This window comes from Streptopelia decaocto, assembly GCF_964273445.1.
Source record: "Streptopelia decaocto genome assembly, chromosome: 4".
In the NCBI taxonomy this organism is placed as follows: Eukaryota; Metazoa; Chordata; class Aves; order Columbiformes; family Columbidae; genus Streptopelia; species Streptopelia decaocto.
Window position 1 is genome coordinate 62,096,613 of NC_138658.1, and position 23,081 is coordinate 62,119,693.

Below are 23,081 nucleotides of genomic sequence, written 5' to 3' on the forward strand. Positions count from 1 at the left end.
CTTAATTAACCAGCAATTTAACCAGTTTTGATCTCATTTAACAGACAAATCATTTTTAAACATGGCGTGCATCTGTCTGATTTCCCAAGACGCTGCAGTGTACCTTACGGTGCTCTTCAAACAGGGCTGAAGTATATGCTGACAGAAATCTGTGAAAAAAAGCAAGTTTTATTACAACCATTTTGCCAACCAGTAAAGTGAACTGTGCAAGTACAGCGTTCTTCTCAAGGTGAGAGAGGGAGGGACAGACAGATTCATAGAGAGGAGTTTTTTCTTCACAACGTCCGTCCCCTGGTCTTTTGTTCCCAGCCTTGGGATATGCAGCTCCTGGTGAAGCGGTAAATGATCCTCTGCCCTCTTCAGCACGCAGGTGCTCTATGGAGATGCTTTTGAAGATTTTCAGCCGTGCACATGCTTTTTCTTTTTTTTTTTTTCTTTTATTTCTATTGAGATAACAAATGTGAGACTATTGTGAAACTGGCAAAGGCATAACAGGAATTTTGAGAACCTCGGGGAGCTGAGTCATTTCACTGAGAGTAATCTTAGCTCACAAATAGAACAGCAGTCCCTGCTAGTATTGCAAATCCTGCTTCAGCAGCAAAATGTCTTAGAAGATTTTTTTCCCTTTTTAAAATCGGTGAGAAAATGTATACTTAAAATCTTTAAGCATCCAGTTATAAAAATACTATTCCCTCTTCTCCATCACAGAAGAACTTCAATATTAAAAAAGTCAAAATCAGAAGGCAAAATATTTAATTTACTATCTTTCAGATGTTGCGAAGTCACTGCAGAAAAGAAATATCAGAATAGTTTAATATACACAAACTTAGGCTGGAAATTCAACTATAAGGATTTTTCAAGTGCATGTGGTATGCTGTGTCACTAAGTACAAACTAATAACATTTGATGTATACCAGAATTCAGATTTGGCTGACAGCTGCACACACATATATCTCCTCTTGATGGGTTCAGTGTAAACTGTATTCCCATCCCAGGCCAGACTTTGTTTCCTAGTCGTTCTGGGAATTTTCAAAGATTTCACATAGACAGGAAATATTTTTCATGTGATCTCTCTGCTCTTGTTTTGGCATCTTTTGGACGGAATTACTGTGCACACTTTTTTTACAATGTTTTGCTGGGTTTTGCTCTGTGTATTGAGATATTCTGCAAGCTACTTAAATCCAATTACAAAACCACTACAATGTGGATGTTTGGTAATATGAAGCAGCTGCTGAAGAAACCTTAAGTACATCTAATGTGGAATTTTTAATTGCATGCCTATATGTATCAACTCTCAGATAGGTCATATCGAATATATAGACTAATACGTGTTACTGCCGTCTGTTGTGGATTACTGTATATGATGATTGCTTCTACAACTGAAGCATGATCAGGGTATTTATTTCTTTTCCTTACTACAAATAGCAGAGGGTAAATACTACAAATCTGCAAAAGCAAATATTTAAGCCTGTACAGAGGCAAATGCCAAGATAAGTAAGGTGGAACAGAAATCAAGATCTGATAGTCTTGAGAAAGCTTTACCAAAATATGGCAAAAATTACTATCATTTGGACTTGTAAAGTTAAATACAACAAAAAACCCACAAAGTCTGTAAGTTTGTGGAAATAATCTGCCTGGCAGGTAGCTGCCCTTGATTGTTCTGTAAGGTCTTTTAGAGGGTGCCTGTTCAGGTGGGCAGGATGAAATGCAGAGGAGTTAAATGAAGTTTCCATTTAGCAGGAGGAGTGGGAACAGGAGTTTGCAAACTATTAGGATATTAGACCTCTGGGACTTCAAATGTCTGTAATTCAGTGTTCAGAGAATTAAAGAGAAGAAAGACTGCCACAATATGAGTTAAGTTCAGATTTATAGATAAAGCATTGGAGTAACAAACAGTGGCTTCCAGATTTGTCAAAAAACATTTTTAATCTTAGCAGCTGTGGAAGATTTGCAGGTTTCATACACTGAAGACAATACTGCTGTTTTCTAGTTGGACTTGGCACCAAAATCCTCATCTTTTATCTGTCACATCCACTTTGGACCACTGCCTCCTCCAAGCACAGACCCTCCTTTTCTCTTTTCTACACTGTATAGCTTGTACCATACTTGATGGCAGGGAAAGCCAACAACATTCAGTCACAGGCACTATTATAATCAAGTGGCCAGGCAACACCAGCACTGGTGGGTGCTAAAACACGTTCTTTAACATGGTTCTTTCTAATATTTTGTTCAGAAAATGAGAGAAAAGCATGAAAGCTATACTTCACTTCAAGAATGATGTGGCACCAAACAGAGCTGGACCAAGATGTGAAGGGCAGACTTGAAGATTAGTATCACCACTGAATGGTATCACATCTAATTCTTTGGTATTGCTTGGTTCTGTGAGGCTGCAACATTGATCATCACTATTGCAAGCCTGTTCGAAACAGTAGAAAAGAAATTGCAAGCTGAAGCTAGACAACTCAGATGAAGGCTAAAATTTTAATTTTTAATAATGATAGATGGCCATTCAGAGAGTTCACAATCCAACAAAGATCCATTGTCACCAGAAACCTAGGTACCTGTCTGCAGAAGTCTGCCATACCTGATGAGCTTGATGTTGAAACTACTAACTTCATGGTTTTGTGTATGTTGTGCATATGAATCACACGCAAGGTGATCAGAACAGTTCTCTCTCACTTAAACAAACCAAACCAAAAAAAACCCACCTATGAATCAAAGAGCTTATGAAACCACGCTTGATCATTCGTTTCTTCATTGGATGTAGAACAGATCAAAGAGCACAGGACTTGCTGCAGTCCCTTTTATGAAAGCAGGTGATGAGCAAGTACGATGATGAAACTCAGGCTTTGTTTTGCTCAGATTATGTGTGCAATGTCTCTGTTTTCTGTGCCTGCGTGGGTCTCCATCCCCAGGCCAAAGGGTGTGGACTGCGGGATGTGCTCAAGTGAGCGACCTGCACCCCAGGCTTCACTGTCCCTTGAACTGTCCCAGCCTGGAGACTACACATGAACTAATACTCACACAGCCGGAGACTGGAAACCTGAGCAAGGAGCAAACCAGCACAACAACATGGATGGGCCTGTGGTGCACTCACTATCATGGCTGAACTCGAGCATAGACAGAAGCTGTCACCTGCAGTGGGGCAGAACCGAGAGACGCACGATGGCTCTTGGAGAATGGGGCTGATTGTTGCTCTGCTGCCTGCACAAATACCACTATGGGCTACCTCTTACTCAGGCTGGATTTTAAGACTATGGTTTAACTTTAAAGCAACAAACCTTCAGGTATCCTCCAACATCGTTCTTGTTCTCAAATGCTTAGTGTTGCCATTAAATACTTACAATATGGAAAAACATTCAACATTCTGACGTGAAAAAGGCAAAGGAGCAGAGTTAAAGGTCAACTTCTGTTTTTGTGTCTTGCATGCTTCAACAGGAGAAATACTTTTCCCTTTTTTTGTCTCTCATTCTTTAATCAGCAGGGAGGTAGAATACAGGAAATAATAAATTAGCGAGTACATTAGGGGGAAGAAAAACAATCTCCTTCATAAAACTCAGAAAACTCCTTCCTTGACAAAAAAAAAAAAAAAAAAAGAAAAAAAAGTCCATTATATTACAAAGGTAAAAATGGCATTTTGCTTGGAGTATGTTACCATCAGGGCTACAGTCTTCTGCTCAGCTGTAATGAACATTTTTGTTCCAAACCTGAGAAGACCAAGGAGGGAGCTGGAGCTGTGAGATGGCAAATGTGAGAAGATGCACTTCTGTTTTGCATGATAACAGCTTGTGGATAGTAGGCTGCCATCCCAGCCATTCAAAGCGGAGGCTTGGGATGGGGAGGGACAGAAATGGTATGCTTTTTTAAAATGTGCAGTTTAACATTAGGAGAGGGAGGGAAAAGTTCACCACCTAGATGAGAAGTATGGGCAAGGTAACAATAATAATTGTTCTCTACCCACTCTTTAAGAAACTTAGGGAACAGGTAGTCAGCACATCTCTGTGAAGGGCATATAAAACCCAGGCCTCTTACTATCCTCGTAATAAATTTTCAGCCGAGGTACAGTTTGTGTAAGATAAATTGTTATATCTTCTATAGTTCATTTGAGGAGACTTGCACTAGGTGTGAAGTTAATAATAGAAACTAGAGCGAAGGGACCCTGTCAGGTTAATCCTGCAATGTGTGTTGTTTATGTGCCTCCTGCGAGATGTTCTAGGTGGTGGTGTCATTCTCCCTGAACATATAATGAACGGATGCCTTCCTTTCTTGTATCTTGTTGTGCTACAGATTATTTTATACTGATATTAAAAATAACTTTCTTCCAATCTTCTTTACTCATGTCAGACAGAATTTACTCCAGAGCAAGCAGACAAAAGAAGGTCACTGCAGCAGCTAAGCTCCTAAGGTAGGATTACATTTTGTGGGAAGCACAGGAGAGTTACCCTGTGCTGAAGGGACTTGTGCTTATCATAGAGTCACAAACAGTGATGAAAACTATCTTTTTTTCTTTTTTTCCTGACAACTGAGTACTGAGATCAATGACTCTGCTTCTGTGCTAGCTTTCATGGGTGTACTTGGTTTGGCTGATTAATTATTTCTGTAGTGTTTTGTTCCTACTGACATACAGATAGTCTGATTAGATTAATAGCTCATTTCAACTGTATATCACAGCCTCTTGGACTGCTCATGTCCCAGCTCTCAGAAGAGGTGAATAAATGCATTGATTAAAACAAAACCAAATCAAATAAATAAGCTACAAGAGAGAACGCAGAATCTACCAGTCCTAATCTCCAGGCGTCCACGACTGCAGCCCGAGGTGAGGCAGTAGGCTCAGTGCTGTACGCTGCGTAGCTGCTGCCACTTGCATCACACACATACGGGTGACATCACTAGCCAGGACTCAACTTTGTGACTGTGCCTGTGGGACCCAGCCTGGATGAAGCCCCTCCGTGCCTCCACTAGATACGAGTATATCACAAGAGACAGCCGTGGTGGTAGTCAGCAATGAACTGGTCACAAACAAGAAATCACGAGTAGCAGAGAACAAAGGTGCCCCATGGCCATACCCTCGTTTCTGAGGGGAAAAGCACCAAACTGTGGGTGCAAGTTCGGTAAACAGGAGCATCCTTATTTAAAATCTTTCTTTCTACAAGGTGAAAATACACTTGTGCAGGAGGATTTCAGGACTTCATTTGAAAGCATTTGTTTGAGGCCATAAGTTGGTTTCTAATGAACTGACAAGCCCTTGCTGATGTGGTCACGTCCCCTGTCAGGTGGCTCATTATGTACAGTTCCCACAGAGGGAGAACCTGGGAGCTGTGTCCATGCCCCTTCTGTCACCAGAGAAGCATAAGGTGCTGGAGCTGAAACCAAAATCTGGGGTGGTAGTTGGCCACTACTCCCCAATCTGATATCAAACAGCATCAGAACCAAGTCGTACTCCTTTTGTTCCAATGTCAAAAAGAGACATGCCTTTCCCATTTTAATTTCAGGCATTCCTGACATGGTAATTTATCAGGATTCCAGGCATCAAAGCTTGTGAGTGGAAATAAAACACAGAGATGATGGAAAAATTGGGTGGGGGGAGCTCATAAAAGAATCTGCAAACTCCAAGTACATGCATCATGTAAACCCTGTCATTTTGTATCTTTGTTTACCTGTGAAATCTGTTATAGCAACTAGTAGTGGTTTGCTCAGATGAAAAGAGGTGAATATAATTTTTAAGTTCTTTGACGAGTTGTCATGCAGATCTATCACAGTCGCGAGAAGGGGGCACAGCAGAGTGTAATGGCAAGACATGTGTAGCTGACAAAACATCAACTCTCTGAAGGCATCCTAAAGTGAAATACAGCAGGATAAATCTTCTGTTCAAATGAAGGCAATCCTCCCTGAAATCATATCCTAAACTGGCATGCATCAAAGGTCTACAATGAAATGTCATGTTGTTTTCTAAGTTTGAGAGTGAATGTAAGGTTGTCCATTTCCTTTTATTTATTTTCCCTCAGGAGTAAGAAATTAAGCAAATAAATGGCAGGCTATAGAATACAGCAATTGTGCTGTTTCCCATCATTTTTATAGATCCTAATTGTTCTTTCAAATTTTACGTGTTTTGTGTCTAATATACCAACACATTCTTCCTGCCAGCTATAATCCCAGTCCCCTGCTCTCCCAGAGCCTGGGCTAGTCTGGCTCCAGCCTGGAAAGAGATCACAGCTCAGAGCTGGGGCTGTGAACCTGCACAGCCCATAATCCCTTAAGCCTTACATCCCACAGGAGAATTAAGGACAAGGAGGGATGCAGCTGTGGATGTCGGAGAGAGAAGAAGCAGTGCCGACAGGGAGCTGAGCAGAAGGAGGGCACGGGGTATGCAGGGAGCTGGTGGGTACTGCTGGGCAGCATTAGCTAACTGGGGGGCTGGCAGAACGCACAGTTCTCATCCAGACCAAAGGGAAGTATGGCATCGGGTGGCAGGAGGGAGGGCAGGGCTAGGCAGCTGCACGGTGGCAGACGCAGGGAAGGACTGGGAGGTTATAACCCACAGAAAGCTGGGCAAAGTGGGGAGGCAGTGGGCTAAAGAGCAGAGGTAATAAGAGGGTTAAGTAGACTGGCTGGATTTTGGGGTGTTGGCATAATGCAATCTCAGCCTTGTTCTTGGCAAAAGGTGTAAATCGCTTTTCTCCATAGCCCTGGCGCAGGGAAGGCATGCTGCTCCTCTCCACCACTTCTACGCACCCTTCTCTTCCTGAACGCATGCTCAGGGAACAGCCAGAGGAAGACTCAATGCAATATAAGAGGTTTTCTACCTTGACCTTTTTCTTTCTGGGAGGTGGAAAGGTTAGAGTTATGATTTTAGATCTCTTCCGGCAATACTATGCCTGGTTTAACTCCAACTAATGAAAAAGGCTATTTATCTAATAGACCTTTAATCACAAGCTCTACTTAAAAATCAATTACATGATACAACCATTATAGTTAAGCTCTAAATCTCATGTATCTTCCTGTTATCTGAGGATTTTCCTCTGAGATAACAGAGATGATGGATATGCAGCCAGATTTTCAAATACTCACCATGGAGTACAGGCCAGGTTTTTTCATCCAGCTGTTCCTACTTTGGATGCTTATAAAACAGGTTTTCAAAGGCCTTAGCACCTACTGCGCTGTGGTTTGGAAGAGCGCTTCCTCATTTATGTGAGCAATTAGGGGTTTAGCTGTCTCAGGAACCTGACTGCAGCTCTGAGTACCAAGATAATTTAAAAGTTTTGGCCACAAAGAATAAAGCTAGAAGGCCTCTTGATTTATTTTAGCCTAATCGCCCTAAGGCGCAAAGGACCACAGATAAAAGATGGTACAGGCCCTGGAGGACAAGGTTTTTTTATGCTCTCTGAGCCTGCTAAAACTCCACTCCATTTTCATGCATTCTGCTTCTCTAATGTGACTGTGTTACACTGTGCATGCAAACCACCCACCAGCACATCGTTTGCAGTGCCCACAGCCAAATGCCAATCAAGCAGGTAAGTGTGCAGCAAAGCAAGCCTGGACACAGCTGTGATTGGGATGGCAGGGAGAGCGGGATTGAAGGAAAGGGCTGCAAACTGGTGCAGTGTTTCCCAGTTTGAAGTTGTCCACCTCTACCTGACATGTAGTTAGCAGAGAAGAAACATCAAGGAAAGGTCAACAGCTGCTCAGAGCAGTTTCAGCTTAGACATATACTTGGCGTTGCCAGTAATGCAATGAGAGGCAGCTGAAGAGGTCATGCTTCCATTTACCATCTCACAGTGACAAGCTCTGACATTTTAACTAGGTACTACTCAGAGAACACATTTTCAGTACCTAGTACAACATAAATTATCTTAACTCAGTCACTTCCGAAGACCTTGGGCAAACTGCTTGTATCAGTCTGGATGCCAATAGTACGAAGAAACTCAGATGTGACTGGAAAGCTTTCTTGTACCTATAGCATCATCCATAAAAAGCAGGAAAGCTGTTACACATGCATAATACTAATGAGAAAACAGGTGTTGGCTTAGTCTACTGAAGAAATGCCCCCATTAATAGTGTTAGTCTTGATTTAGATTCAGTTCTTCTCTGAAAGTTGCTTTTTCCTGTAACTCTAGTGAAACATCCTTGTTTATGCAAACTACAAACATTTCTCACCTAGAAGTCCTGTGGTAGCCTGCCATAAACCTCTTACTTGTATAAATGAGTAATCCAAAGGAAAATGTTCGTGTCTCTGGCTCCAGCAAGGCAGGATGTCCCGAAACTTCATTCCATGCTGTTCTCTTCCACAATTCTACATTATCTTGAAGTTCCTACAGACTATTCCACCCTTACAGTTATTTATCACTGTAGCTATATGTAATCACTCTGCAGTTTAGAATCAGTCAACGAGGCCAGTGAAATTTGGCCTTTCCGTTTTAACCCTGTATGGAAGTAAGGGAATCAAATCTACCAGATCACCTCATTAGTAGCATTGAGCACTCACAGCCCATTATTTGGAAGGAATATTCTCTTGTATTTAGAATAATTTTCATCCAATGCTTAAGACAGGAGCTGTACTTCTGGATTTGAGGGCTATCTGAGGGCTAATTTAACACATTTGTCCTTTTGTCAAGGTGTTGTGTGTTTTCCCCAAGACTACAGCACTGCACCTCTTTGACACATGGCTTAGGGTGCATATGTGAACTGTAACAAGCACTAGGGAAGGAGCCTTCCTTTGAGCTCTGTGCTGCTCCATTCTGGGTTGTACCACTACATATCTTCCTGCTGAACAAGACCAGGATTAGCTGTGGTCAGAATAATTGTTCTTTCTGTGTGCAGCCAATGTGGCAACTTGTTCTTTGATATGCATTGCTGGAAAATGCCCTGAGCTGAAATACTGGTAGAGGTCAGCAACACCAAATACGATTTGTGGGAAAACCGTTCAATGTTTGGCCCAACTTGCATTAGCAATGCAGACTGCTGCTGTAGCTGTAGCCTTGATTTCTTTCTGCCTGCCAAAAGGGAGACCAACCCATCTTCTGCATCAGTGTTTTAAGGACTTCCAAAGAACCAGCATGACCTTGGATCTCCAGAACAAATTCTTGTTTGCATTGATCTGTGATGCTGAATTATGGAGGGCCTAGTAAGAAAAGTAAGAATCATGTTTATGTTTTAATATTACAACGGGGGAACCATATGAAGATACCAAAGCTGCAAATAAAAATCATGAAGGGCAAAAGGAGGAAAGTGCAGTAGCCTTTGAAAGTGTATGTTACTGTATTGCAACCTGTAGGAAAAGTGCTTCTCATTTTAGCAATAAATCACTGGCCCTCAGAAACAAAACCCACTTAGGACAACAGATACCAGCCCTGAAAGAAATTATCATCCCATCAGGAAATAAGGACATCGCTCAGGAAGGGCAAAGTGTGATGTTTTTCTAGAAGCTAACGGGGTAAGTCACCTTGATGGCAAAAGCAGACCCTCCTGAACTCAAACCAAACGCTAGGAGAAATCGCCGAAAGATGGCACGGCCACACTGAGGGGCGAAAGGAAGGATGTTCCTCGGCGGGGGCCGCCCGGCGCTCCGGGACACCTTCCCGGCCGGGACCGGCACCGGCACCAGCCTCTGAGCCGGCCCAGTCCGGCCAGCAACAGGTCGCCGATCGCTGCGTGCTGGTCGCCGCCTGCCCGCACGGTGCAGACTCAGACTGACCCGCTCGGCCGCGTTTAAATAGCCAAAGCACGAAGCCTTTCCCACCCCTCCCCAGCTCCCGCTGGCCCGGCGGGTCTCTCCATGGTTAAACCCCTCACGCTCCTCCTCCTCTTCCTCCCCCCTCCAGCCCCAGCCTGCCGGGGTGGTCCCGCGGCCCCGGCCCGGGGCAGAGCCCGCCCTCCATAATCCATGCGCGGGCGGCACCAGCCCGGCCGCCACGGCGCTCTGAGGTGGCAGGCGGAGCGGGCAGTGCCGCGCCGCGCCGCCTCCGTCTCGCTTTCCCCCCTGGGCCGGTGAGTGCTGCCGGGCGGGGGATACGTGAGGAGGGGTGCCGGGGCACCGCGGCGGGGCTGGGGCGGGGCAGCAGGTGGGGGTGGGGCTCCTTCGCTTTTCGCGGCTGCTCCCGCTGCGGGCGGCAGAGGGTCCTGGCGGGAGAGCGCGGCCGTGGGAAAGGAGGGCCCCTTCCCCGCGGGAGGAGAATAGAGGTGTCGGCGGGCGGGGGCTGCTGTGGGAAACCGGGGATGGGGGGGGATGGTGGCCGTCGAGGGAGGAGGCTGCCCGAGGGAGCGGGGCTGTCTGCTGGGAGGGGTGGTCGGTGGGGATCCCCGGGGAGCTCAGTCGGGGCTGGGAGAGCGACCTGTGTGAGCGGGGGCTGATGGCACGGAGGCGCTGAGGGGGGAGTCCCGGCCCTGAGAACGCGGGGTCAGGCGGGGGCAGAGGGGCCGGTGCCGGGCTGGTTTGTGCTGAGGGGAGCCGGGGGAGCGGGCTTGCGGGCAGGGGCTCTGCGGAAGAGACTGGTTTGGCCCGGGGGAAGGGGCTGCGGCACGGCGGGGCGGTGTGTGCCGGCCCGCGGGGAACAAGGGCGGGTCCGCCGCTGAGGAGAGCGGGGCTGCGGGCGCGGCCGCTGCGAGCCAAGCGGGTTTTCTCCCCGGAGGGTGCGTGTGGTGGGCACGGCCGAGGAGGGGTCGGGGCTGGGGGGAGGCGGCCGAGGAGGAGTCGGGGGGCGGCTGTGAGTGTCTGGCCGCTGAAGGGAGAGGAGTGGCGGCAGCGGGGAGAGCCCCGGACATCTCCGGGGAGAGGGGAACCCGCTCCGCGGGGAGGAGGGTGCTCGCTGAGGGCACCTGCCCGGGGCGAGGAGGGGGAAAGCGGGCGGTAGGGCCTGAGCGGCGCCGAGGAGGCGGAAGGGGAAGGGGACACAGTAATGGGCTCCTCAGGGGCGGCAGAGGCGGGGAGGCGAGTCCTGCTCCGGCTCTGTGGTGGAACCGCAGCGGGGAGAGGGGCCCGTCCGCTCCCGCGGGGTCCCCGCTCGGCACGGCAGCGCGCTGCGGCGAACGCCGCCTCGGAGGAGTTAACCGAGACGGTGCTGCTGGTGACTTGCTGCTCAGCGTGTACCTGCACACATCGCGCCAGCCCGCCCCGGGTGCTCAAGGCTTTTTCTCGGCAGGGGTGAGCTCCGCCGTGAGCTGGGGACCCCTCCGAGAGCGGGGCAGGAGGGGCAGTGGCGGCGGTGAACAGGGGCTGTGTCTGCCTCCGAACACACGGGCAGGGCGGCGACTGAGGAAACCACCGGATCGGTCAGTACTCCAGCAGAGACAGAGCGCCCGTGCTACTATGCAGAGTGCTAGAGGGAGAGATCTCTTCAGTTCTAGTAATTGGAAAGACGACGTGGGAAAGACTTGGTCTCAGCTGCCAGTGGGATTATGTGGGGTCTGTCGTTCCAGTACCTTGGTACTGGGACAAGTACACAGCCCTCATCAGTTCACATTTGCAAAAAAACCTGCCTGTTTATGGGCTGGCTTTACTGTGTGTTAAAATTTTCTCTGTGATGCTGGAAAATGTGCTCACAAGGAAAATTGTCTATGAATGCTAGGGTAAATGCACCACTTAAAATCAAGTTTTATATATATATATATATATTTCTTATTCAGTTAGTGAAAATATACTCTAAACATTTAAGCAGACATCTGAAAATCAGACTTGCTAATCTTCTGGGGAAGATATGTGGAATTTTTACAGGTCTCTAATTGTTTGTAAACTGCTATGACTTATAAAACAGCACAGGTTTTTTGCTGTTGCTTATTTATTTATTTTCAAATTATTAAGTAGCTACTCAAAGGCAGCCTGGGTTCTGAATGTCCGGTTATTCAGACCTGAGCACTTACTTGTTTTGAGCATGTAGCAAGCGCGTCAGATGCATCCTGAGGCTACATTGTGTGGAAGATTCTATTTGTTTTTTGTCAGTGCTGCCAGACTCTGTTCTGCAGTCCCTAGTGCTTACTAGGTTTATGTGCTTTCCACTCCATCTATGGCAACAGGTTATAATTGTTGGTAGGCTTAGGACAGTTTTGTAACAGAAAACTACCTTTTTAACTTGCCAGCACTGAGCTTGGCTTTGCTGTATTATGTCTCTTGGGTGGGAAGATGTTGTTTGTAGGTTGGGGTTTTTTTGCGTGTACTTAGGAGTTGTAGTCTACCTGTAACTATCTGTTTTGTGGCTGTTCTAATTCATTTCACTCTGTTGGTGCTTTGCTCTCATTGGAGCAGCCTCACTGAACAGGATTATGGATTTGCATTTTCAAATGACGGATTAAAAATTGTAACAAATGTAGCCAGATTCTTTGTGGTGGGTTCCTATGGACAACCCCATCTCCAGCCATCCCATCCTGGTTCACTGCGCCCAGGCTACGACACTGAGTTTTAGCAGTCTAGCCTCTGGTTGATTGAATTTCAGTTCACAGGGTTAATCACCGTTGTATCACTGCACTGCAGTGTTGTATTTGCATGGATTGAAGTGTTGAACAGGAGGAGGCCAGTCCTGTGAAACAAAGAACTGGACATCATGCTGTTCCTGAGCTCTGCTATTTAGAGTTGATGTATCATGGAAGCAGTTGCTGAACTTCGACATCTCTTTATGTTTCTTCTCCCCTTCTTAAACTTAGAGTGGAGTTCCTAAAGCTTTATTGGTTTTGGAAAATATTACACTACTTTTAATAATAAGTAAGATATATCAGAGAGATGATAATACTGCAACATACTTGATAAAAGGGTGAGGGTGTTCTCCACAGATAGTAGTTAAAACTCCAGGAATTGTTTAGTGACTTCTATGTGTAGATTAGTGACAGCTCCAGAATAAAAAGCAAAAGCTCTAGTCTCTTAAAGATGAATACTTGCAAACCACACAGAAAATAAATTAAATGCTTTCATTATTATGTATCTTATTAAGTACTTAACAGGGTTTGTGGTTTGTTTTATTTATTTTTAATGGAAGCATAGTAATGAAATGGATATATTATTTGATAATTAATGTAAGCACTTCAAAGGTTCACTCAGCTTCTTTTCAATGGTTGTTTACTTGAACTTGGGGAGAGTTGTACAGGCAGTTACTGTATGTAGCTCACTGCAGTGATACCACGCTGGTTCTGAGGAAATGAGATGCCCACATGCTGCAGTGAAGAGCACCATGGACTGCTATGTAATTCACTTTATATGTGTCACTCTTGTGTATGTCATTCTTGCAGTTCTCACAATTGTAAATTTCATGGATAGATTTTTTTTTTAAGTGCTGTTTGTCTAGCATACTTAACTATTGACATGCTCCCAGCTAAGTTTATTTTAGATATCAAGATAAGGATAACTACTGGAGGCTTTTTGCGTCTGAGTTATTTTTAGGAAGGTTTAATACATATTGAATGCTCAGGTATCCTGAGTTATAGGTTTATTAGTTTAATTAATGTAAGCTTGAAAATATATCACTGTTTTATGTAGTATAGGGAAGATTTGGTGTCAGCTTGAACGAATTGCCCAGTAAGATCATATATACCACGTTTATCGTTATATGTTTGCCAGCAAAGGAGGGGGAAGAGAGTGTGGTTAGAATTCTGCAGGTTCTTTGATTTGCAGGAAACCCACCTGCTTTGCTGAAAAAATTCTTACCTTTATAAAAGCTTAACTGAAAATTATGTGGAGTTGGAGATTTCAGCAGTATCTTTGGAACTGAAAGCTGGTTTTGTGCCTACGCTGAGCAGGATAATGTTTGTATCTGCAGTACAGGTAGTGTCCTTGCAATTTCAGTAGTGTCCTTGTCTTAAAACTGCCAACTTTCTGTCTTGGTTAGTACATGACTGCACTGTTCTAGCAGATGTAGTGATTGTTTTCGTAGATTGGGAGAACATTTTGATGGTGCTTTATTTGCCTATTTGTACAATTAGATACACTTTGATTGTCCTTAACTTAAAATCTGAGGAAAATTTTTTTAAAAGTTGTATGTACTTTCTCTTCTTCTGCCCTCTCTTTAATATAGAAGAACACACTACAGAAAACGTGTTGTCTTCTAACTTAGCCCTAAGACACCAGTTAGGGATGCCATCTTCCTCTCAGTTTCATCTTTCACAAACACACCAAACATTTCCCTGTATTGTGTGCTTTTGTACCTATTTCCTTAACTCTTGGAATCAAGGCTCTGTCACCACGTATGAGCTTTTTCTCCAGACTCATTGTAGTGGCGCAGCTCTATTTAAGAAATCTCCAGAAAACTAAATTATATTTAGAAAAATCTTCAAACTTTTTTTTTTTTTCCCCCCCCTAAGAAAACCAAGTTGAACTGTATGGTATCAAACTTGCACCATCTTCAGTGTTAAGTCATTAACGCAATTGTTTTTTTCCTCTTATTTGTGGTCTTGTGATGTTTGCCCTGTAGAGTTTTCGTAGATTCGATAATAAACTGCAGCTTAAGCAGTCTTCAGTTTCTGACTGTTTCTACACTCAGAAGTAGAGTAATAGGTGCTTAAAAGAAAATTCTACTGGAGAATATATTTTAGGCTGGAGAAAACTAACTAGTCTCAAGAAAAAAGAATAAAGGAGGAAAAATAATATTTTGGAGCTGGACTTTTTTTTTTTTTTCATTATTCTTTAGCAAAACATTCTTTTCCACATAGGAAAATACTCACAGTTTGTGTTCTAAATTTTTGTGTTATTGTGTTGAGCATCATATTTCAGAGTGGTTAGTAACATTGCCTTTTTGAATAAGGATTGGATAATTCTGCTATTCATACCATTATTACTGTTCATTCTTCTTAATTTTCAATAGCCATGAGGGGCGAAGATAGATTTGAGTTTTTTTCGTAACTCGATTAGACTTCAGGGAAACAAAACTGTCTATAGCGCTTTGATCTGCTCTTGTATTCCTTTGTTCCATGTTTTTCTTGATGTATCCTTTGAATACAGCACAAACTACTAAACAAGCATGCAGCATTGTTTCTTGCAAGTCAGTACAGGTTTTCAGAAAAGCAGCCTGTATTTTACAGACACTGTAAAGAATGGGAGAGACTTAAGTCATGCCTTACTACTGATTTTAAGTCTTTTGTCTTTAGAATCTCTTTGACCTGGAAATCAGGGTGTTGGTGTAGCACTGGGCTGACTGAGGTTGTGAGGTGCTTGTGTTATAAATAAATGGTCTGAACACCAAAGTGGAGATCAAAAACACTTATTTTGGATAATGATGCTAAAAAAGGCAACAGAGGCACAACTATGTGAAGCAAAGGCAGTTCGTGCTGGCTGCTGCCCAGTTTGAAGTGGGCAGTTTGTCATGAGCAGCACGTTCTCAGGCATCTCCACCAGTGGTGCTCTGGTGGGTCACCAAAGACATTTCAAAGATAAGCCAGTCTGATGGGTGGGAAAGTCAGCGTGGTGATGGCTGGCACACTCATCAAGTGTGTGTGACTTCCAAAGTCAGACAGGGGCAGCAGTTTTTCTGTTGCCTTTTGCTTGGTTTTGTGCTCTCTTTCCTTGGTGGCTACTGTGGCCTGTGCTGAAGTCATACCTAGTCCCAGTTAGATCAAGAGACGGTCACTTGTTTTGTTGGAAACTTGGGGTGGGTTGTGTTTACACTTCTTAAATGGCGGTTGATTAAACCGCTGTGATTTTGTAGATTCTGAATGTTCTTAAAAATGTGTAAGCATCCAAAGTCATCTTAATGCCACTTAGCCTGAGCAAGCTATGAATAAAACTCATTGAGTTGACTTCTCCAGTTCATAAGGAGAGCCTTGAGATAGTTTGAGTTAACAGAAAGTAATTACTGACACCCACTGTTCCTGTCAGGAGGGTGAAGTTTTGTTTCTTTTTGTTTTTGTTAACTTTTCAGTGATTAATAATTTCCTCAGTCTTGGCAGATGGTGGAGAATAGCAGTTCTTCCTTGAGATGGAATCTGTGGCCTTAGCTGTGGAACAGGTGTCAAAGGGTGCCATCTGCTAGGTCATGCATGAGGAAGGAAAGCAGAGTCCCGTCAACCAGAAGGTTATGGATTAAAACCAGAAGGTTTTACTGAAATATTGAGATGAAAGAAGCTACGGGATATGACTTATAATAATTGCCATCAACTACGGTAACTTCAGGTGGCTGATTAGATGCATTATGTGACTGTTGTGACTTGACATACTGTATTTAGTTAGAAGTGCAATTCATACATTGTTCCTTTAGTTTTGTTTCCCTTGGAGCTGTCCCAATGCTCTGCTTTGTTTGTTTTTAAAAACTCGCTGACCTGGAACTATGCATAATTGTTTTCCCCCCGCCCTTTCAAGTACAGCGTATATAATAGACCATATTATTCACAAATATCAATCTTTTTTTTTCATTTCTATCCTATGTGGCTTGCTTTTACAACTATTGATACATTAAGTTTTCGCAGAAGATTGCAAGTTATCTTGGACTCTCCTGTTTGCCTGCACAGGCATTAACAAACTCTTCCTTGTTTTTGCCAGAGATGGTGCGCTGAGGCACTTCCATGAGAGGCTTCTGTACCACTCCAGAGCACGAATCTATTGAGGAATCAGAGGCGTGAGGGTGCACCAGTGTTTTCCCGGCTAGAAAGCGAACCCCCAAGTGAATGTATTGAAGATTTCTAGACTTGGTGGGACAAATATCTCTACCTCCAGTTTTATGAATACTGCTAGCTATGGCTGTGGAACTCTGTCTGCTGCTGCTGCTGTTTTGTGGAAGTACTATTTCAGAGGTACAGCCTATATACAAACCGCCTCCTGGGACTTTGGATTTTGGATTTGTACCGTCCAAGACGTATGATACAGGTGCATACCATGAACCTGGGCCAATAGGAATTTTGTTTAAAATAGTACATGCATTCCTGTACTTAGTGCAGCCAAATTCTTTTCCTCAAGGTAAGCAGATAAACTACTTTTTTAATGAAGTTCTGTTATTGATGTATTCATCCTATTGTAGATATGAAGACCATAATCTGGAAGTAAATGATATGAAGGCCCTTGCTAGTAGCACATGTCATGACCTGGAAATGCATGTAGTTCCATATAAAATAACATTTTTCTGCTAAGCGTAGTGGAGGGGAGATTGTTTATGAAAATGAAATGTTGATGATGTTCACAGAACTTTGCTTACAAATATCAAAGGTGTCATTGATGCATTTGAGGCTTTTTTTTTTTTTCTGAACTGAAACTTTTTCCTATATGTGCTTAGAAGCATGACATAGGAGTAAAGCATAAACTGCTTTGTATTTAATATTAAAGCCATCAGAGACAGCTCTCTGAGATTTGCATATTATGATGGACAGGTGGTTATAATATTGTGATATCTACCCTGGAAAATGGAAGTTTAGCAATTTGAAAAAAAATTCGTGTGTTTCCACACTTGCACATCCAGTCAACTTTTATATAAGGGCAGTTCCATTACACAGCAGCATGTAACTTGTTCCTTTGTAAGCTGAAGTTAAGACTTGAAACTGCATTTGTTTTATTGAGGGTTTTGTTTCTGTGCCTTTCCTACTAAGTTGTTCCTCCTTCTAAAGGAAAAGTTGAGATATCAGAAGTGCGTGCTCACTGAGGTTGCATGGATTAAAAGGTGGTTTTGAGAACTGTGTGTTTGTTGATGTGGTAGCTGTATCAACTTAACTTTCCAATATGCTTTTTGTTTCATTTAGCTCTTAAAAGAAAATGCTAATGTGTTTGTATAAGATTGGCATTTAAAATTATATTGAGGTGAAACTTCAATAGAATCTAAGAATGGTTTGTTATTGATTCCTTCTGGTGGTTTAGCTATAACTGCGTGTATAAAAGCTATTCATATAATTTTATGGTACATCTTTCAATTTATATATTAAAACTTTTAGTAATTTAAAGTTTTAAATAAGTTCTTTGCTTGTGTACTGGTATGATATTTGCTTATATTCTTGACATTTCTTCTATAGCTGTAGAAGAATGAGCTTAAATGAACTTGAATGAATTAATTCTATTTAGACAAGTGCCCGAGTCCCAGGTCTTAACCTGGAGAGTAGAAGCCTGGCCTGTTCCCTGAAGGATCTGTCTTCTGAGCAGGTCTTACACAAGGTGTAATGAGGGCAGTTGCAGGAAGCTAACAGTGATGTCACCTTCTGGAGGAAATGTTTCCAGATACCTCTACTTCTGTGGCTTCTTTCTTTCCATTAGATATGCAGATGAACTGTTTGCCTCTCTGTGAGACCTGATATGTTCAGATTGTCATCTGCATTCAACTCTTAGAAATAGGCCCTCATTCTACCTAAAGCCCTGCTTGGATTTTTTTATTGTAACATCAGAGGAAACTTGATTTCAGTGAGATGTTAACTGTGCGTTTATATTAACAGGAATTTGGTCTGTACCTTGTAAGTCAAACTTAATATTCTATGTCCTAAGCATGTAAATAATCGTTTAGTCTAGAATTTATGATCAAGATTATAGTACACCAGTAGGTGTTATGAAATCCAGCATTGAAGAGAAAGCAGACATCCAGTAGTAAATCACTTGTTCTTAGCTTGTCTGCTTTGAATACTTCATACCTCTCCTTCCTTCCTTGCACATGTTTTTTTGCCAAATCAGTCCTTTTAGAAGTTTGTCTTCCATTATTTGCATTAGGCGAAGTGCTTCTCCCATGTCCCCACATACCTCACTGCAGATTTGACGGATCATGTCGGTTTGAGTTATACCATTTAATTGGTTAATCCCTGTAATCTCTTTTGCCATATGCTGTTCTATTTTCACATTCAGTGTATCGATGGTGTAGTTACATATTTGAAATGTTTGGGTTTTTTTTAACTGCCAACTTGAAATAGAGTTAATTCTGATTCAGAGATGAAAATAAACATAATCACAAATGGGCACAGAAAGCAAGCCTTTTGATGTTTCTGACTCAAAACGTCATCGTTCCTGTTGGGCTGGTGCTTCGGAAGAGTTAGCTTCAGGTTGATGTCCTGTTATATTGCATGTAACCATAACATATAGGAGATGTGTGGAATTGGCATCAATCATTTAGAACTTTGATCTTAGTCTTTTTTTTTTCCCTAATTCTTGGAAACACCTATGTAGTTTTTCAATCTACTGTTAGTACTCTTATCTGGGAGGAAAAAAGTGACAGGATTGTCTAATTGTATGTATATATTCCCGCATTTGCAAGTCATTTTTGTGCTTGCAGTAGTGCTTTCATGGAGCTGAATATGTTACAGTATACCATTCATACTGCTTCAGTCCTGAGTATGCCTTTTAGGAAGAAAGTTAGTAACGTGAAGCAAAATATGAAGTTCATCAGAGTCTTTAGGAAATGTTGTTCTTGAAGTATTTGCATGCTGCTAAGCCTTAACCTTTATTTAAAGCTTCTTATATGTTACTTAAAAGTTGAAAGGAATCACTTCATTTAAAGAAAAAGAAATTAGTCAAGAAATATTTTGTAAGTTTTCTTTTCGTGTTAAATCTAAGCAAGTAATTTACTCACTTCTAGATTTGTTCATGCCATCTGGTTTGTGGACATACCTGTTAAATCTAAACGTAGATTAAGTTGTAAGTTATTAATGAGATTAAATATAGTGCTTTTGTGAGGCGCAGTAACAGAACCAGGGAAAGGAACTGTAACTCATTAAGTTTTTTTAAATTGCTGAATCTTTAAGACTAGCACTGTGCTATTTGGATATGGTGAGAAACTAGTTTGAAAAAAGTAAACTAGGGTATCTGATTGCGATGCCTCAGGGAGCGTAAATAGATTTTGCTTTCAACTCCCATCAGACAAATACTTTGTCCTCACTAGGTGAAGTGCTGGTGTAAATGGGAGCGAATTTATTCCCAAGCATAAGGGAAGCAGCCTCCACTTTGAGTTCATAATACACCACAGTGGATGACTGTATTTGGTCACTAGTTTGCTACCTGAGGCTCAGCAGGTCTCTTTAATCTTACTGTGCCCTGGTTCCTCCAGTTGTACCATGAACATGATGGTGCTACTGCTCCTTTTTTTGAGGACTGTGTAGGATAGGGAATCATTAGTCTTTCCTGTTAAATAGCACCACTTACAATAAAGAGATGATAATGGGAAAATGACAAGTTATTTCTATTGGTCAGCCAAGGGGACATCTAACAAAACAAACTGTCATTTTTTTCTTACTTAGAATCTGTCTAAACCAAAGAGTTAATTTATTAATGAAGTCAGTTCATGATTGTGACATGGTGCATATCACCTGTTGTGTTGGAGGCCTTCAGATGTGAACTTGGTGTAGACAGGGCATGGTCAGTCCTCTGGCTGCTATGAATATCTTATCATGGCTTTGTCTTTGTTCCCATGGAAACCAGTTGTTAGTTGCAGTAAGATGTCGTTAATCTGAGATTCCACTTGCCAGCATGATGTGCACAACAAATCTTTGGCTTCACAGCTTGTGTCTTGTAATGAAAATGTGAAGAGTTCACAAAGGAAATAAGCTGGCAATAAAGCTCCTGCTCCTATTTTTTAAGTTAAATAAGACAAAAATTTACAGGCCTGTTTCCTTTACCTGACTGTATTGCAGGACAACTGTGCCACTTACCTTAAGTTACAACTGCTTTGTTGCAGCTTCTACTTTTTATTATGGATCATCTTGTTTCTGCTGAAGCAAGAATAAAACTTTAACATTAAAACCAGCTGTTGAATGCAGGTACTTCATGGGCAAAATTTATCATGAAGAGTTGAATGTACTATTTACCTGTGGAGAACAAGAACAAAACTGGTTTTCAGACCTGGACTAAGTCCCTTGATTCTTTACGTTTGTGGAGTCTCACTTGTTGAACAGTTTGAGTGTAAGACTGAGGATCATAACTTCAGTATTTTAATGCAAAGTCCTGTCTCTGACCCTGTTCACTGGTCCTTTCTCTGCACCTGGGCAGCCTGTAAAGCAGCTGCAAATTGTGGAGTTCAGCAAGTTAGTCTTGTGTTCCCTGTCGCTGCAATTAATATCTCACGTGAGTGTATTCTGCAATTAAAACATTTTGAACATTAAAAACAAACAACCCACATAACTTGATGTGAAAAACAGCAGTGTATTTCTAGCTAGTATAGCTGTAATAGAAAATGCATATGCAAAACCCTGTTGTAGGTAGGTTTGAGCTCCTGGGATATTGACTTTTTTTTATGTTAGCTGTGTTGTATGTGAGGTTCTAAAGTAAATAATAGAACCACTTTATCACCCCCTCAGTTAAAAACTCAGGAAATTTTTTTTTTTTTCTAAAAAAGCCCAACTTCTTTGCCTTTAGTAACTATTCAGTTTTTGGTTGCCCATTTTTACTGTAGTTTTGCTTCCTGTTAGTAATAAATCTTCCACAGCTCCCATACAAAACCAAAAAAACACAAACAAAAAACTCTCATGTCTTGGATGTTGCAGCACTAGAGCTAAATCAGTTATGCGTGCCTGGTAATGCTCTTTTGTTTTTAAACTCGAGACTTTCCCAGGAACATTGGGCATATCTACACCAGCATGCAGTGAAAGGATTGTGCTCTGGCTCTGACTCGAGTTCTGACTTACGTGCAGATGCTGAAGCAACATAAGATACTGCTCAAGTACCCAAAGCAATTACGACCTTTTATAAAAACATAAATGGCAATATCCTTTTTTCCAATTGTGTGAAGTCTCAGTTTTAGTCTGAGTGTGAAACTGCACTGATGGGATGGACGGCTTTATTGAGCTAGTGTTTGACAGCTACAGTTCTGTGTGTGGGGGTTGGTTTTCTGAAAGCTTACGTCCTGGAGCTGGGTTGGAAGTATATCAGCCATTGCTGGTACAGGAGCTGAGAAGAAGGGAGGAAGAGCAAGACCTGCCCTTCAGTGAGTTCGCTGTTGGATTGGCTGAGCTGTATTGTGAAACTGCAGTTTCACTAAGCTGTAGAGTCAGTGCCTTCACCACATCCCTGTGGTGGTTTGTGGGGTTTGTTTGTTTGTTTGCCCAGGACTGTGGCTAAAGCTGTGACATGAATTTAGAGTAGCATCTGAAGTGTGTATATAAAAAAAAAATGCAGGTGTTGGTGACAGGTTTGATACGGCAAGTAGTGGTTGTGGTGTCATCTGGGTAGAACTGGGATAAGAAGAGGGACTTATAGTGCTCCTTTATTTGGTAATATGGTGTATACATTGACAGAAATGCCTTGTTTCTAATGTTGGAAATACTGGGGAAGATGGAGCTGTAGGAAGACACAAGATAAATCAGCCTCTTCTGTTCTCTGCCCACTTATATACATTTAAGGAAATAGTGTTTAAAAAAAAAACAAAACACGGTTGCTCATTTCCTGCTGGGAATTCAAGAGATGCTCTGCATGATGACATACCCATGTAAACAAGGAACACCGAGAACATTTCTGAAGCAGATTTAAGGCCTGTTTTTTTATTTTCTTAGGCATCAGAAGAGTAATTCCTTTTTCTCTGAACTCTTCCAAACTGTAGATTATCTAACAGATTGCCTGTCAAAAAGATTTTTTTTTTTTGTGGACAGGGAGGAGACAGAGATTTTAGGGAGGGGAGTCTTATACGGATTATCCACTAGAGGCTACCACAGAAAGCTATAGAAGACTACAGTTGCAGACTTTAACACTTCTGTGATGTATTCTTGCCCACTTCTGGATTATGTAAGCAAGGAATCTCTTTTGCAGACAGGTATTATGTGGAAAAAACGGAAGTCAATTTTTAATCAGTGTAGCAGAGCTGATCATTTGAAAATCTTGCACTGTACCCACATCTGGAATCTGTTCTCTACAATATCCTCAGTGCTTACCCTGAACTGGTTTAATACTGCCTACCAGCTATGCCTAGGAGAAAAAAAGATGCCTTGACAGCGACTGGAAAATGACAATCCAGCTTCACGATTTCAACACTGTCAGAACCAGAAGGGGGAAAGCAATGAAAATTAACCTCAAGCAGAGTTTGAGGGAGTTGGATTCCTTTCTGTGGCGTGTTCCAAAGTGGCATCACCACAGACAGCTGTGCAATGGGCTGGAGCACCTCAGGCAGTGCTGCCTCTTGGAGGCAAGCTTACAACAATACATAACGTGGGCCTGCAGCTGGGTGCTATTGAGACCCTGCTTATGTTTCCCAAACATAAACTGCCTTCCACTACTTCCAGTTTAGACAGCT

General features: G+C 42.6%; 1 protein-coding gene across 6 annotated transcripts in view; it reads left to right on the plus strand.

Annotated features, from left to right (window-relative positions):
• The first annotated feature begins 9,876 nt into the window (after positions 1-9,876).
• Positions 9,877-23,081, plus strand: part of PROM1 (prominin 1) — a 63,833-nt gene continuing 50,628 nt past the window's right edge. For 3 of the 6 annotated variants that reach the window (XM_082051143.1, XM_082051148.1, XM_082051147.1), the window contains exons 1-3: positions 9,877-9,984; positions 11,136-11,265; positions 16,448-16,861. In XM_082051143.1, coding sequence (XP_081907269.1) covers positions 16,642-16,861 — 220 coding nt within the window. In that variant the 5' untranslated portion in view covers positions 9,877-9,984; positions 11,136-11,265; positions 16,448-16,641. Of the gene's footprint in view, positions 9,985-10,097; positions 10,177-11,135; positions 11,266-16,447; positions 16,862-23,081 lie in introns of those variants that run through there. The other 3 variants (XM_082051144.1, XM_082051146.1, XM_082051145.1) reach the window with 3 other exon arrangements.